At 61.1% G+C, this 14,959-nt stretch overlaps 1 protein-coding gene across 4 annotated transcripts in view; it reads left to right on the top strand.

Moving 5' to 3' along the window:
* The window catches only part of MAPK8IP3 (mitogen-activated protein kinase 8 interacting protein 3), a 47,335-nt gene extending 32,379 nt beyond the window's left edge, over nucleotides 1–14,956 (top strand). For 3 of the 4 annotated variants that reach the window (XM_082671693.1, XM_082671695.1, XM_082671696.1), the window contains 23 exons: nucleotides 2,473–2,484; nucleotides 4,644–4,701; nucleotides 4,997–5,149; nucleotides 6,103–6,184; nucleotides 7,429–7,559; nucleotides 7,984–8,040; nucleotides 8,132–8,302; nucleotides 8,838–8,964; nucleotides 9,142–9,237; nucleotides 9,325–9,483; nucleotides 10,000–10,165; nucleotides 10,425–10,607; nucleotides 10,678–10,867; nucleotides 10,977–11,096; nucleotides 11,172–11,252; nucleotides 11,335–11,402; nucleotides 11,524–11,672; nucleotides 12,058–12,229; nucleotides 12,313–12,426; nucleotides 12,618–12,656; nucleotides 12,847–13,026; nucleotides 13,138–13,287; nucleotides 13,363–14,956. In XM_082671693.1, the coding sequence (XP_082527819.1) occupies nucleotides 2,473–2,484; nucleotides 4,644–4,701; nucleotides 4,997–5,149; nucleotides 6,103–6,184; nucleotides 7,429–7,559; nucleotides 7,984–8,040; nucleotides 8,132–8,302; nucleotides 8,838–8,964; nucleotides 9,142–9,237; nucleotides 9,325–9,483; nucleotides 10,000–10,165; nucleotides 10,425–10,607; nucleotides 10,678–10,867; nucleotides 10,977–11,096; nucleotides 11,172–11,252; nucleotides 11,335–11,402; nucleotides 11,524–11,672; nucleotides 12,058–12,229; nucleotides 12,313–12,426; nucleotides 12,618–12,656; nucleotides 12,847–13,026; nucleotides 13,138–13,287; nucleotides 13,363–13,484 (2,780 nt within the window). In that variant the 3' untranslated portion in view covers nucleotides 13,485–14,956. The remainder of the gene's footprint in view (nucleotides 1–2,472; nucleotides 2,485–4,643; nucleotides 4,702–4,996; nucleotides 5,150–6,102; nucleotides 6,185–7,428; nucleotides 7,560–7,983; nucleotides 8,041–8,131; nucleotides 8,303–8,837; nucleotides 8,965–9,141; nucleotides 9,238–9,324; nucleotides 9,484–9,999; nucleotides 10,166–10,424; nucleotides 10,608–10,677; nucleotides 10,868–10,976; nucleotides 11,097–11,171; nucleotides 11,253–11,334; nucleotides 11,403–11,523; nucleotides 11,673–12,057; nucleotides 12,230–12,312; nucleotides 12,427–12,617; nucleotides 12,657–12,846; nucleotides 13,027–13,137; nucleotides 13,288–13,362) is intronic. The other variant, XM_082671694.1, reaches the window with a different exon arrangement.
* Nucleotides 14,957–14,959: the final 3 nt, after the last annotated feature.

Raw genomic sequence — 14,959 nt, 5'->3', positions numbered from 1 at the left:
GCATCTCCTGAGGTCAGTTCCCTCAAGCAGGAGTGCCTGACGTGAGAAGCTCTAACCAGTGCATCTGATGGGTCTGTGTTGAGGGGCTGAAGTGAGAATCGTCTTCTCACCTGATGGTGAGTGCCCAGGCACTTGTGCTGCAACGCTTGGCGGGCGGGGGCCCTCTCAGGCACCACTTAGTTCTGGTTGGAATGAGACCCCACTCTTGGGAGTGATGGGCCTTTGGGTGCCTTTCTGGAGCCTTCATCACGAAGAGCACAGGCAAGGCAGGCAGCCCTGAGATGTTGAGGAGAACCGCGAGCTCCTGTGATCTGTGGACAGAGCCCTGGAGTGAGGGGCCGGCCCTTTGTCCAGCAGGGTGGAGGGATGAGCTGGGGTCTGCTCGAGTCCCCAGAGTCTGGCTCAGCTGGAGGAAGTGTCAGTGACAGGAGGCCTGGTCCCCCATCACCAGTTCCTGAAGACATTCAGATGATGGATTATTCAATATGTGTACTGGATTCGTTGACTAGCCACTTGGAAAAAAATGAGGTCTAATTCAACCTCACTTTGAACACAAAAATAATTTCTAGGTGGATTAAAGATCTAAACATAAAAATACAAGGATAACAGAACTGGAAGAGAATATTGGAGAGTATTTTCATAATCTGGGCTTCTCTTCATTGCCAAAACCAAAGAATATATGTGTGTGTGTGTGTGTGTGTGTGTGTATGTACGTATGTGTATGTATATATATGTATTTATGGTCTCCACCATTAACGTTAAAAGAAGTGAAGTACAATAGGAAGCTTCCCTAGTGGTGCAGTGGTTAAGAATCTGCCTGCCAATGCAGGGGACACAGGTTCGAGCCCTAGTCTGGTAAGATCCCACATGCCACGGAGCAACTAAACCCGTGCGCCACAACTACTGAGCCTGTGCTCTAGAGCCCGCGAGCCACAATTACTGAGCCCACATGCCACGACTACTGAAGCCCTTGCACCTAGAGCCTGTGCTCCACAACAAGAGAAGCCACTGCAACGAGAAGTCTGCACACCGGAACAAAGAGTTGCCCCCACTCGCCGCAACTAGAGATAGCCTGTGTGCAGCAATGAAGACCCAATGCAGGCAAAAATTAATTAAAAAAAATTTTTTTTAATATGAAATGAGTAGAGGATAAAGCAGGACATTCACAGAAGAGACCCACAAACCTGAAAAGATGTTTAACTTCAAGAATAACACAGAAATGAATAGTGAGAGAGTATACAGCTAACTCTTTTTCCTCAAATGATTGATAAAAATGAAGTGGGTACTGTCCACCCCGCTGATGGGAGGTGGCCGGCAGAGGCCAGCTGGCAGGGTACGGCCAGGCTGGACCTGGAGGGAGCGGGACCACCTCTCCTCAGATAGGGCCAAGGCACCCACAGGAGCCCGTGCGCGAGTCCTGGTGCCCACACACAACCGTGCAGGCCCGAAATACCTGTCAAAGGAGCCGATGCCCTAGGAAATGATGGGACGTCTCCATGTGGAAATACATCGAAGCTTTCAAGGTGATCGTGGATCCTTCATGTGGAAGGGGTCCTGGGATACCGTGTGAGGTGCAACGGAGGAAGTTGTGCAAGAGGATGGAGAGTGGTGGTCACGATTTTGTTTTTTAGAAACTGATGTCTGCCTAGAAAGATGTCTGAGAAGGAGAATATCAAGCGTGAACAGCAGCTGCCTGGGAAGTAGAGATGAGAGGGGACACATCCACTTCTGAACCGCCTATCAAAATGATAAATCCACTTTATCATTTGAATTCCTTCCACAGATTCTGTAGTTTGTCATTTAAGTCAGGCGACTTTTTATACCAATTCTGCGTGAAATGAACCAAATAGAACAGCATCATTTCCTCAAGTCTTCAGCTGGGTGGCAGAGAGCAGTTTGGTACAAGCGTCCCCCCCCCCCACCCCTCACATCCTGACTCAGTGATTCCCTCCCTGCACAGTAGGGCCCTTGTCTTCTGGTTGCCCTTGACCTAAGCTCTTGCCCTTCCCCTAAGACCTGGGCTGGCCAGGGCCCCACCCCCACCCCCCACCGAGGCCAGGTCCTTGTCCGTGGCTCACTCACTCTGGGGGCGCCTGTGAGGCTGGATGCCCAGCACCCACCACACCACACCCACACACACGTTAGCTTTACAGGGGTCTGGCCCTCCTGATGGTGGTGGGAGTACAGGGGCAAGCAGGCTTTAGATCTGCACGCCTGCCCCAGGGCCCCCAGGACTGAGGAGCGTGATGTTCTGACCTCCCCTTTCCTTCAGGGTTCCTGCCTTGGATGCATTTGGCACCCACAGGCCTGGGGTCGTCTGCTCGTATGCTTTTGGGCCCTTCAACGTGGAAATGGCTGATCATCGTCGCTTTTTCTTTAATAAGAGTTTCTTCATTTTGTTGGTTTCAGTCACCAATTAACCTTTGTCACTTCCTTCCCCGTCTCTCTGTGCTTCGCTGGACACGGCCCCAGGGGAGTTCTCAGGTGTGTATCTCTGCTGTCTGTTTGCGGACCCTCTTCCCCATGGTGGCGTCCAGGTGGAGGGGGTGGCACCCTGGGACACCCCACTGCTGCTGCCCAGTCACCGCCAGCTGTGCAGCCTGTCCCCTCCCAATCCTGGTCCAGGCCACTAAGGCACACGTGCTTTTGCTCACCAGCCTACTGCTGCTCGGAAGCTTTTGGTTTGCTCCACCAGCCCACTGACAGTGACCTTGACAATTGAGGGAGAGCTGCTGTGCCCTTGACCCCTGTCTCTCTCTGTAGGCCATTTCTTAAGGTCCTACAGAGCCAATAGAGGTGGAGGCTAGTTAACTGGACACAGAGTACAGACTCAGTGCTGTGGCATCTCCCCTCTGTTGGGTACACCCTCGAAGTCAGGAGTCCTCTCCCCACGGGGCACATGGACCAAGCTCCTGCTTTTCTGCTTTCAGCAGAGGCTCTGAGGTCCTGCCCATCCCCGTGCTACTTCCCCACTATGTTCAAGGGCACCCGGGGCCTGGTCACAGCTCTCCCTCATTTGCAGAGACCTCTGTCCTTAGCCCCCACCCCCCACCCCACCACCCCACCAACCCAGGATTTTAGTGTAAGATGTCAGTTGTGTTGCCCTGATCCTCCACCTCACCACCCAAGGTAAACTTTCTGGAAGGAGTAGCTGGCCCCATCCCGTCTCCCGCCCCTCCTGTCCCACTCCTGTGTCCACCCCTAACCCAGCGAGAATTAGCCCTGAAGTCCCCCCGCCTGCTTATCACACGGGCTTAACGCGCTTCTTTTCTCTCCCCTCCTCTCTCCCTCTCCTTCCTCCCGCCCTGGTCGCCCATCTCCCTGGGACTGGGACGGCGCCCATAGTGCGCGATGATTTTTTTGGTAAGGCCGAGGCCCTGTTTCAGTATGTGTTTCCCTGCTTCTGGCTTCCTCTGCCTCCCTGACACCTTCTCATGCTTCATGAGCCATTTGCTTTGTTGAGCCCGGTGGGGCAGCCGTGGGGGCAGTGGTATCTGTGGCTTCAGGGGTGGGGGTGGAGCCTCCAGCAGGCATGGTGAGCAGGCACCTGACTCCCTCAGAGCAGACCCTTGACGGGCTGAGGAGGGGACCCCAGCCTCTCTCAGCACCCCCCATTAGTTCAGGAAGGCCTGAGCCCAGTGCCCGCTGCATCCCATCTGAAGGGCAGGCAGGCCACGTTTGAGGCGAGGAGGTGAGAATAGAAACAGCCAGCAGAACCCTAAGCTCGCCACACCGTGTGTGTGGGTCATCTCGTCTCATAGTTGTGTTAAGGCCGTGGAGGAGGGAAGTGAACGAGAGGAACAGACCTTGGGCTTCGAGGCAGTCCTGAAGGATTAGATATGGTGCTTTGGGGGTTTTGTGACACGCCTGCAGAGACCTCAGTCTGCGGGGCCCACTTTGGGGTCTGGCCATCCCCTCTGGGCACCAGCCCCCGGAATGCTGTCCTCACCTCCACTCCCACCTTCTGGCTCCTGAAGGCCTGCTCCCAGCCTGGTGGAGGGCTGCACCTGCCATGGACCATCCCATCTCCTTGGCCAGGGCTCTCTGTCCCCATCACCACAGCTCCAACCTCCATTCTCCGAGGGGGCAGCTCTGAAAAGGGTCTGCTTCATGATGGCCTGGAAGTCACAGGGCTGGGGGAAGGCAGTGATACTGGGCCAGGGGTGGGCATTGATTTGAGGAGGTTGCACAGAGGCCATAAGGGTACTGTCCAGGCCCTGCTGGTACCCAGACTTCATGTTGGTAGAGAGCTGTGAGAGCCCATCACTGAGTTCCAGAATGTAAGCCCAGGGCTGCTGCATCCATCGGGGCAGAGGAGACCTGCTCATTGCCCTCCAGAGGCCAGTCTGAGACCCCCACGGGGCTCGCACGCAGCAGGTCCTTTCCTGACTGCGTTGCTTGGTGGAGAGCCTGCCTCAAGACCGGCAGAGGCCTCTCTTAAGGTCGCCCGGCCTCCCCGGGCAGGCGTCTTCCTGCAGATCGGGCCTCTGTTCCTTATCCCTTCACATCAGCCCTCCCGGGGGGGGCCATCCTTCCAGGGGTGGGCCGCCCCCCGGCAGAACGTCTGTTATTCTGAGGCAGGTGTGAGCATCAGGGTCTGGCTTCACCAGGCACACGTAATAACTCCATACCTTTTGTTTCAGGAATGGGCAAGGAAGTGGGGAATCTGCTGCTGGAGAACTCACAGCTTCTAGAAACCAAGTAAGGATGTTCTTCCTCAGCACCACAGTTGCTGAGACAGCCCCCAACCAGGACCAGGGGCTCCTGTAACAACTGCGTTGGCCCAGCCTCAGGGCAGTCCCCAGGGAGGACCTGGACCCACTGGACTGAGCTCACCCCTCCTGGGGAGAGGATGGGGTGGTCACCTCCTCTCACCACTTTCAAGGCCAGGATGTGTCTGCTCAGATACACCAGGGTGGGCAGACTCCTTTGAAACCCCATCACTTAATGTACACACCGGCTCACAAGGAACTCCCCTCTTTCTGCCTTTTCAAAGAAACGCTCTGAACGTGGTGAAAAACGACCTCATCGCCAAGGTGGACCAGCTCTCGGGGGAGCAGGAGGTGCTGAAGGGGGACTTGGAAGCCGCCAGGCAGGCCAAACTCAGACTGGAGAACCGCATCAAGGACCTGGAGGAGGAGCTGAGGAGGTGAGCGGGGCTCCTTGAGGGGCGGGGCTCCCACGGAGGCTGGGCCACCAGGCGTGGAGAGCGGGGTCAGGCCCTGCCCAGGCCCCTCCGGTCCTCTCCGCACCTCTCCGCAATTCCCTGGCATCTGCTCTCTAGCTAAGCACACCCCCTGAGGTCATTCCTTCCCAAAGTGGCTCACTTTGCGTGCTCACTGCTCAGCCTCCTGCTCATCCCTGAGCTACATCTCATATTCGACCCATCCAGACCCAACTACTGTGTTGGCAACCCACCCCTCCCCTCTGGTCTCCACCATCCTCGGGGGAATAATCCCACACGAGGGACAGTGTCCTGTCTTGGGTGTCCTTTTTCTGGCGGCTGAGCGGGGCCTTCCCACTCCTCTCACACTATTACATTCGTTCAGGAGGAGGGAAGGGAGGATAATGGCCTCTGGCCACCGAAGTTCCCCCGCACTCCCCTCTGCTCCCCAGCCCTCAATCAGCTGAGGTTGGGTCACAGAGCCTTGCTGGGAAGCTCTGGGGTGTCCTCCCCAGCACTCTGCACGTCCCTGTGGCCTTTCTCTTCCAGCCTGATCCTCACCCCATTCTCCCAAAGTGGTGCCTTTGGCTCCAGACAGGAAAGGGGAGGTGTTAGGGGCGGGCCCTAGGCAGGTGGCACCTGTGCCAGGTTTGTGGGACTGGGAGCCAGGTCTCCTCTGGCCCTGCCTGAAGCCAGCACTGCCCTTACCTTCCCATTAGCAATTGACCACCTGAATTGGAGGTCCTGTTCCTTGGCTGGGCTTCAGGGCACATGTGGGCAGGGGTGTGGAGCCACCCGTTCCCAAGGCACTGGCAGGAATGCTCAGGGCCTAGAACCTGAGAGGAGAGCCCTGAGTGCAGCTGAGAGGTGGGACACATCCTCTGGGCCAGTGCCCAGTGGGGCCCTCACCCTGCCCCGCTTCCTTCCTCATCCTGTAGAGTGAAGTCAGAGGCCATCATTGCCCACCGTGAACCCAAAGAAGAGGTGGAGGATGTAAGCAGCTATCTCTGTACAGAATTGGTATATTCCACTATTAACATGTGGGCATGGGGGGTGGGCAGTGTGGGCGGGCTTCCCGGGGATGTGCTAGTTCTTCTGGGTCTCTGGCTCCTCCTCACCCTTCCTGTGTGATGACTGCACCCAGCAGCAGCCCCACCACCCCACTGCCCCGGTGACTTCGTACGGTCAGAACCAGCCCCCTCTCTGCGGGATGCCCCCTTACCTAGGTCCTAGCAGATGTGGATTGCACTGTCACAAGTGGGGTCTCCCTGCTTACCGGCCCAACTGCTGCCCCCCAGACAGAACAGTTTGAGTACCTGAGGCCCTCAGATGCCTCATCTGTCCTAACAAACCCCCGGAGATGCATGGAATGTTCTGAGAAAAGCCCTAGGAGTGGCTGTAGGGAAGGGTTTGTAGGGATCTTTGCCCTTCCCAGATCCTCTCCAGAATAGGGGCCCCAGCCCAGCGACCTGGCCACCTTCCTTACAGAGAGAGCAGGCATGGGTCTTTTAAGCCAAGGTGAAGTTTGGACGCCGACCTCACCACTCATCCACTGTTATTTTGGGGGTTGTGGGATGCACGTAACAGGATGCCGATCCCATAGCAGTCACTTGGGAAACTGTAGCTGTTCACCTTGCTCATCCTGCGCAGCCCCTCACCTTCAAATACTATAGGAAAGAAACAAAGCCGCAGGTGTATTAGGCAGCTGCGGCTCCTCAAGGCCCTCCCACTCGGGCATGGAGGGCACCCAATTGGTGCCTTGACCTCCTGGTGGGGGGCCTGGGGCTGCCGATGCTCCTGTGAACTCTGAGTGCTGGTGGTGGGGGCACGAGGGGAGGGCAGCCCAGGGCAGGGCTGCGTAAGGAGACAGTCCTGCCAGGGACAGCAGATCCCATGCAGATCCGCTGGTACAAGTGTCCAGCTCCGAGGCAGTGACCAGGGTCCTGCTCGCCAGACCTTCCCCAGAACCTTTCTTCCTGCTATGCTACCGTGGGCCAGTCCCACCTGTTAGCATTGACCGGTGGCATTTGGGATTGCCAGGGTGTCTGGGAGCTTGTAGGAAAACACACTGTGGGTGTTGTACCCCTCGAGTGTGTCATGTGACCTTCTGGAAAGAAGGGGGGCCCTTTCGGGGTGGTGGCTCCTGTTCCTGTGCCCACCCCTCCCCACCGCGTTTACCTGAAGCTCTGTGGGAAAGCGCCCTTGGGTGCGCCCACTCCCGGAGGCGGCCCCTTGCTGGCTGAGCAGCGGCACTCTCCCCGCAGGACAAAATCCCCATGGCGCAGCGCCGCCGCTTCACGCGTGTGGAGATGGCCCGCGTGCTCATGGAGCGCAACCAGTACAAGGAGCGGCTGATGGAGCTGCAGGAGGCCGTGCGGTGGACCGAGATGATCAGGTGGGCCTCCCGGCTCCTGTGGGCTCCAGAAGACACGCTCCCATCTCCATCTGTGAGCTGTGGTCGCTCTAGGAGGTCCTGGGGATGGGATTGAGGCTGACCACCCCTACACCTCCCTCTCTTCCGGGAGAATTAAGGGTGTCGGGTCATCCCTGGTGGAAGCCTGCAGGGGGCCAGCAGAACTGGGCCTCTGGTGCAGCCCTGGCCAGTGGATGTACCTGGTTTGTTGGGGCCAGTGCACCAGGGTCTCTCTAGGAAGTTATGGGTGACTCGCCTGGGACCCCCTCTTGTCTGATGCTCCAGTCCGTGTGTCCATGGGGAGGGTCCCAAGCAAGGGAGGCAAGAGGGGCCCGGTGAGAGGGGGGCTTGGTTGGACTGGGTGGGCATGGCTGAGTGGGGCCTCTCCCCCTGCTCTCCCCTGTAGAGCATCCCGAGAGCATCCATCTGTCCAGGAGAAGAAGAAGTCCACCATCTGGCAATTGTGAGTTGGGGGCACTGGGAGGGCACTGGCAGTGGCTGCTGGGGAGGTCTCCCCTCAGGCCACCCCTCACCCCCTATGCTTCGGCTGGCAGCTTCAGCCGCCTCTTCAGCTCCTCCTCAAGCCCCCCTCCGGCCAAGCGGTCCTACCCCTCAGTGAACATCCATTACAAGTCACCCACCACGGCCGGCTTCAATCAGCGCCGCAGCCACGCCATGTGCCAGATCTCCGCCGGCAGCCGGCCCCTGGAGTTCTTCCCAGATGAGTGAGTTTCCCAGGCCTGCCCTGCCCTTCCCCGCTGGCCTGCACAGGGGGAGTCCCTGTGTCCCAGGGCCCCTCCCCTCCAGGCTCTGAAGCAGGACCGGTTTCCACCTTGCTGCTTTGGTGGCTGTGCTCAGGGGATGGGGTCCATAGTGGGAAGGACACTGACCAGGCATCAGGGGTCATGACCTCTCCGTGCACACCGTGTTTACCCTTCCACCCCCAGTGGGAGCATTGGATGTCCCTCAGCAGAGGCTGTGCTCCCCCACAGTCCCTCCGCTTAGTCCCAGAGGCCTGCGCCTTGCTCCTCGGGTGACCCCTAGCAGGCAGCCCGCAGCCATTTCAGGTGCCACCAGGGCTGTGGGTCCCTGCCAGCTGGCCCAGGGCAACGGCTGGATGTGGCCTCCAAGCCTAGAGCTGGGGAGAGCCCCCTGCCGTCAGATGGGCCCCCGGCAAGGACGGTCCAGGTCCAGCAGGGAGAGCTCCGGGGCGGCAGGCGTGCTCCCTGCAGACGCAGTAACCTGCCCTTCCTCCGCCAGCGACTGCACATCCTCTGCAAGGCGGGAGCAGAAGCGTGAGCAGTACCGCCAGGTGCGCGAGCACGTGCGCAATGACGACGGGCGGCTGCAGGCCTGTGGCTGGAGCCTACCAGCCAAGTACAAGCAGGTGCTGGGCGCAGGGCAGCATGGGGGGCGCCGCAGGCAGGGAGCCCCTGGGGAGCCCCGTAGGCGCCCAGGGCCCCAAGTCCAAAACCTGGAGGACCGGGGGTAGTGGACTGCAGCCCCACACATGTAAGCCGGCCAGGCCTGGCGCCCACAGCGCCCCTCTGCCTTGTTCCTGCAGCTGAGTCCCAACGGAGGCCAGGAGGACACCCGCATGAAGAACGTGCCTGTCCCTGTGTACTGCCGCCCTCTGGTGGAGAAGGACCCGACCATGAAGGTGAGCCCCGCGGAAGGCGCGAGGCTGGGAGAGGTCCCCCTGCCCCAGAAGCCCATGAGGCCGGACCTCATGGCCCTGTCCTCCCAGCTGTGGTGTGCCGCGGGCGTCAACCTGAGCGGCTGGAAACTGAGTGAGGATGACCCCGGGAATGGAGTCAAGCCTGTGCCAGGCCGCGACCCTCTGACCTGCGACCGGGAAGTAGAAGGAGAGACCAAAAGCAACCACGCGTCCCCCGAGAAGAAGAAGGTCAGAGTGGCAGGCAGGGCCAGGGCCATCTTCTGCTTCTGCCATCCCGATGGCTCTGCTATGACTAGTCTGGGTGGGAGTGACAGAAACGGAGGACAGCTGGGGACAGTGGCGGGAGACTGGGGTGGCCCGGTCCCCTGCCGGTGGGTGGGGCAGCAAGGAGGAGCGGAGGCTCAGGGCAGCCAGGCTGGAGCAGGTCTGTGCCTGCCCAGGAGCCGTGTGAGGGGCTTAGTGCCTGGAGGCTTCACTTTCTGTCCCGGCTCGATGTGGGGGCCAGTGACTTAATCACCGGGAGCTCAGCCTTCCTCTGAGGAAGGGAGGCCGTGAGTGCCACGACCTAGGCACAATGTGCAGTTCAGAGTTCTCACCGTCCTGGCGACAAGGGAGGACATTCAGGTCCCCTAAGGCCACGGGTAAGGCTAGATCCTGAGATTCCAAGATCCCCCCCACTCGCCCCCCATTGCTGCTACAATAGTGAGTGCTCAGGCACCAGCCTGTCCCTGTGCTCGGAAACAGGCAAAGGAGCTCCCTGAGGCGGACGCCACCTCCAGCCGCGTGTGGATCCTCACCAGCACCCTGACCACCAGCAAAGTGGTGATCATCGATGCCAACCAGCCGGGCACCGTCGTGGACCAGTTCACCGTGTGCAATGCCCACGTCCTATGCATCTCCAGCATCCCTGGTGAGTGCTGGGCCCCTGCTGCTGGCCGGGAGTCAATGCGGAGCGTCCAGGGAGGAGCTGTCTGAGCTCTCTGCTCAGTCCTGTTAATGATGCAGGAGGAGACCCCTGTATGACGCTCACCCGGTGACAAGGAGATGGGGTGGCATCACAAACAGCCCCTCCCTTCCCCCTGCACCCTCACCGGGACTGGAGCTCTGGGTAGGGTCCTGTCATGGGGGCTTCTCAGCGCGGGGTGACGGGGCTGTGACTCTCCCTCCAGCGGCCAGCGATGGTGACTACCCTCCGGGGGAGATCTTCCTGGACAGCGACGTGAACCCTGAGGACTCTAGTGCAGACGGCGTGCTGGCCGGCATCACCCTGGTGGGCTGTGCCACCCGCTGCAACGTGCCGCGCAGCAACTGCTCCTCCCGTGGGGACACCCCAGTGCTGGACAAGGGCCAGGGTGAGTCCTGGGCCTGAGCCCGGGCGGCCGTCTTCTCTCACCCAGCCAAGCTCACCCCTCCCTTCCACAGGGGAGGTGGCTGCTGTCGCCAATGGGAAGGTCAACCCATCTCAGTCCACGGAGGAGGCCACGGAGGCCATGGAGGTGCCAGACTCTGGGCCCAGTGAGGCAGAGGCAGCTGCGGTGCGGCCTGGGCCCCTCACAGAGCACGTCTTCACCGACCCAGCCCCTGCCCCACCCACCAGCACCCAGCCTGACAGGTGGGCTCTCTCAGGATGGGGCAGCAGGGGAGGAGGGGGGCGGGGACTGGCAGAGGTGGGCAGGGACGGGCTTCCATGGGCTGCCCTGGAGCTGCCATCCTCCCTGCAGTGAGAACGGGCTGGAGACGGACGTGAGCGGTGTGCAGCCTGAGCCGGAGCCCAGTGGGGACGCTGCGGGGGCCAGCAGCAGTGCTGCACCCACCATGTGGCTGGGAGCCCAGAACGGCTGGTAGGCTGGGTCTTGGGGGTCGGGGTGGAGAGGGTCCCCTGGGCGAGCCCCCGCCCACCGTGCCTCCTCCCGCAGGCTCTACGTGCACTCGGCTGTGGCCAACTGGAAGAAGTGTCTGCACTCCATCAAGCTGAAGGACTCCGTGCTGAGCCTGGTGTGCGTAACCCCCGCCGGAGGCCGGGGTCGGGAGGGCCGAGGGCAGCCGGCCTGAGCCTGGCTCACCACCTTCCCATTGCAGGCACGTAAAAGGGCGAGTGCTGGTGGCTCTGGCCGATGGGACCCTGGCCATCTTCCACCGAGGTGAAGGTGAGGCCTGGCACGGTGGGTGGGGGAGCAGCATCTGACGTCCAGGCAGGGCGTGAACCACCCGCACCGTGAGCAGAGGTGGCCTGGCCAGTCCTGAGCAGGGGTCGCGGGCTCTCTACAGACAGCCAGTGGGACCTGAGCAACTATCACCTGATGGACCTGGGCCACCCACACCACTCCATCCGCTGCATGGCCGTCGTGTATGACCGCGTCTGGTGCGGCTACAAGAACAAGGTGCATGTCATCCAGCCCAAGACGATGCAGATTGAGGCAAGTGCAGGCTGGGGCTTCCACACACCTTCTAATGGACTCTGGTGGGGGCTTCGTGGGGTCAAACAAAATGCACTTAGGGAAGTGACTGGTTCATCCAAGGTCATGGGCCAACAAAGTGCAGCTGGGCTGTGAATGCCTGTCTTTCTGGAGCCCACCTGCTGCTTCTCTCTGAAACAAGCAGATCGGTGTCTGAATGGGCTCCCCCGCACCTCCCTCAGGCACTGCTGTGGGGTGGGGCTGGGGTGCTGGGGCTCCTCCTAGGAGCCAGGACCCAAGGGAGCAAAGAGGCCCTAGAAAGGTGCCCATGAGCTGCTTCAGGGACTCTTGGCCATGGCAGCTTCAGGGCCCCCCACCCCATTGACGGGCTGCCCTGACCCCACAGAAGTCGTTCGACGCCCACCCACGGCGGGAGAGCCAGGTACGGCAACTGGCGTGGATTGGTGATGGGGTGTGGGTGTCCATCCGCCTGGACTCCACGCTGCGGCTCTACCACGCCCACACCCACCAGCACCTGCAGGACGTGGATATTGAGCCCTACGTCAGCAAGATGCTGGGTGAGGGGCCACCCCAGCCGGGCATGTGGGGGCAGGAGGGTCCCCCGAGCCCTCCCCGCTGACCCGCCTCCCCCCACCCCCAGGGACAGGCAAGCTGGGCTTCTCCTTCGTGCGCATCACAGCCCTGCTCATCGCAGGCAACCGCCTCTGGGTGGGCACCGGCAACGGAGTTGTCATCTCCATCCCGCTGACTGAGAGTGAGTGACCCACAGACATCTGTAGAGATGGCCTGGCTGCCACTCACAGGCGCATGTCAGGGTCCCAGGGGCAGGTGCGCTCTGCCAGGACAGAGGAGGACGCGGGCTGCCCTAGCCGCAGCCATCCTCAGCCAGTCCCTCCTGTGACTTCTCTCCTCTCTCTTCCATGCTCCGCCCCTCACCTCCCCCAGCTGTGGTCCTGCACCGAGGCCAGCTCCTGGGGCTCCGAGGTAAGTCCAGAGCGCCTGCCTCCTGCTCTCAGAAGGAAGCCCCCCACTGTGGACACCCTGGGGGCTGAGGCTGCCCTTGCCCCTCGGACTGGTTCTGGCACCAGGCAGGCCCCACCCTCTGCCCTCGGCTGCTGGAAAACTGGTCCTCCCAGTCAGCAGGTTCAGCCCCTCCGGGACCCTCTCTCTCCAGCCAACAAGTCGTCCCCCACATCTGGGGAGGGGGCCCGCCCAGGAGGCATCATCCACGTGTACGGAGACGACAGCAGTGACAAATCAGCCAGCAGCTTCATCCCTTACTGCTCCATGGCCCAGGCTCAGCTCTGCTTCCACGGGCACCGTGACGCTGTCAAATTCTTTGTCTCCGTGCCAGGTGAGGGGCCGGGCCCCACTCCCCGCAGGGCTGCAGCCGCGGCCTCCCTTCAGGAGCCTGTGGGGGGAGTGCTCTGGCTGCCCCGCTGAGGTCCCTGTGCCCTGATGACAGGGAACGTGTTGGCCACTCTGAACGGCAGCGTGCTCGACAGCCCTTCCGAGAGTCCCGGGCCCACTGCCCCCACCGCAGACACCGAGGCCCAGAAGCTGAAGAACGTGCTGGTGCTTAGCGGCGGGGAGGGCTACATTGACTTCCGCATCGGTAAGTGGGTGCCGCTGGGGCCCCAGGTGTCCCCGGACAGGGGTGGCCCCTTCATGGCAGCTGTGCTCTCTCCAGGCGACGGAGAAGACGATGAGCCCGAGGAGGGTGCAGGGGACGTGAGCCAAGTGAAGCCTCTGCTGTCCAAGGCCGAGCGCAGCCACATCATCGTGTGGCAGGTGTCCTACACCCCCGAGTGAGGCTGCGGCCTGCCGCCACCCCGCCCCGCCTGATGCCATCTGCCACATGTACATACAGCCCCACCCACCTGCCCACCACCCACCCAGGGGGCAGCCTGCCCGCAGGCAGCCAGGTGCCCGTCCACCCCACTTCTAGCCTCTCAACCTGCAGCTTTCACCTTCAGTCCGGGCCTCCCCATGAGCTGGCAGAGAGCATAGGGTCTGGCTGGGAGCGGGTAGTGGGGTGGCGTCCTGACCAGGGAGGGGCAGAGCCTCTCGGGACACCCTCTCCCCAGCAGCTCCTGGCTGGCACCCAGCCCAAAGCCCTCCAGGCCCGAGGGCACTTCAGGGCCAGAGCGAGGCAGAACCCCAGGGTGGGTCGGGCCAGGGAAGCCCCTACAGGTGGCTCCGAGCTCCACCCTGGGCTCCCCACTCCAGTCACTCATTCCCAGGATCTCTCCAGGGAGTCGAGCAGGGACTTCACCCCGCTGAGTCTTCCCACCCTGAGTCCACTTGCCTTTGGCTGCTGCCCATGGGAGTGGGGATCCAACCCTCAGGGAGTTGGCCCAGTTGCTAGCCTTCCCTGGGCTCCCCCTCCCCCATCCCTACCGCCCTGGGAACTGGCATGAAAGCATGTAACCAGGCTCCCTGGGGCAGCTGCCTGAGAAGACACACACACACCCTCATCCCGCTCAAGCCCCATAATCGTCCTGTGTGGTGGGCTCTCACTGGCCCTCACTGACCTGTGTCCTCCCCGACCCTGCTAACTCTCCCTGGGTGAACACTCACCTTGTAGGAGCAGGCCCCTTGAGTCCCACCCCTCCCGGAAGCCCCTAGGGTGGAATTTCTCAGGCTGCCAGGGCAGGCCCAAGCCTCAGGAAGAAGGGGAGGCCCCTGGTCTCTCCCGGGGTCAGTCCTTGGATGTAGGCTCAGCCTCAGGGTGATGGGGAAAGGTGTGCTCCAGGGCCTGCCTCCTGTGCAGTCTCCAAGGAGCCCAGCTCCCAAGACACGCTACTAAGTGCCTAGGGATAAGCGGTGTGGCCTGCTCCCTTGAGGGCATCTGATGATAGGCCACCGAGCAGAGGCCCAAGGGTTAAGGACAGGAGCCGCCTCCAGCCGGTTCTCGGCGATGGCGCGTGCCTGCTTTGAGGGGCACCGCCCTGGACTGCCAACTCCCCCACCTGCCCAGGCCTTATTCCTGTTCCTCGAGGCACTGATCAGGGCAGCCCCAGGCACTGCTGCCCACCCACCTCCCACCAGAGAAGCACAGATCTTGGGCAGCCATCCCACGAGCCCAGCTGGCCACTGCTGCAGCCACCAGCAGCTGCAGGCTTCTCCCCACCACCCTGCCACTCTCCACTGTGATGTACGTCAAGTCCCTTGTCTGTCCTCACAGGGCCTGAAGTGACTTGGGGGTTAGCTGGGTGGGTGCAACTGGGTGACACGATTCTCCTCAGGCTTTGGCCCTGCAAGTGAACCTACATATCTGCTCTGTA

Source organism: Grampus griseus (genome assembly GCF_964374135.1).
Source record: "Grampus griseus genome assembly, chromosome: 14".
NCBI lineage: Eukaryota > Metazoa > Chordata > Mammalia > Artiodactyla > Delphinidae > Grampus > Grampus griseus.
This window is presented reverse-complemented; position numbering and strand designations above follow the sequence as displayed.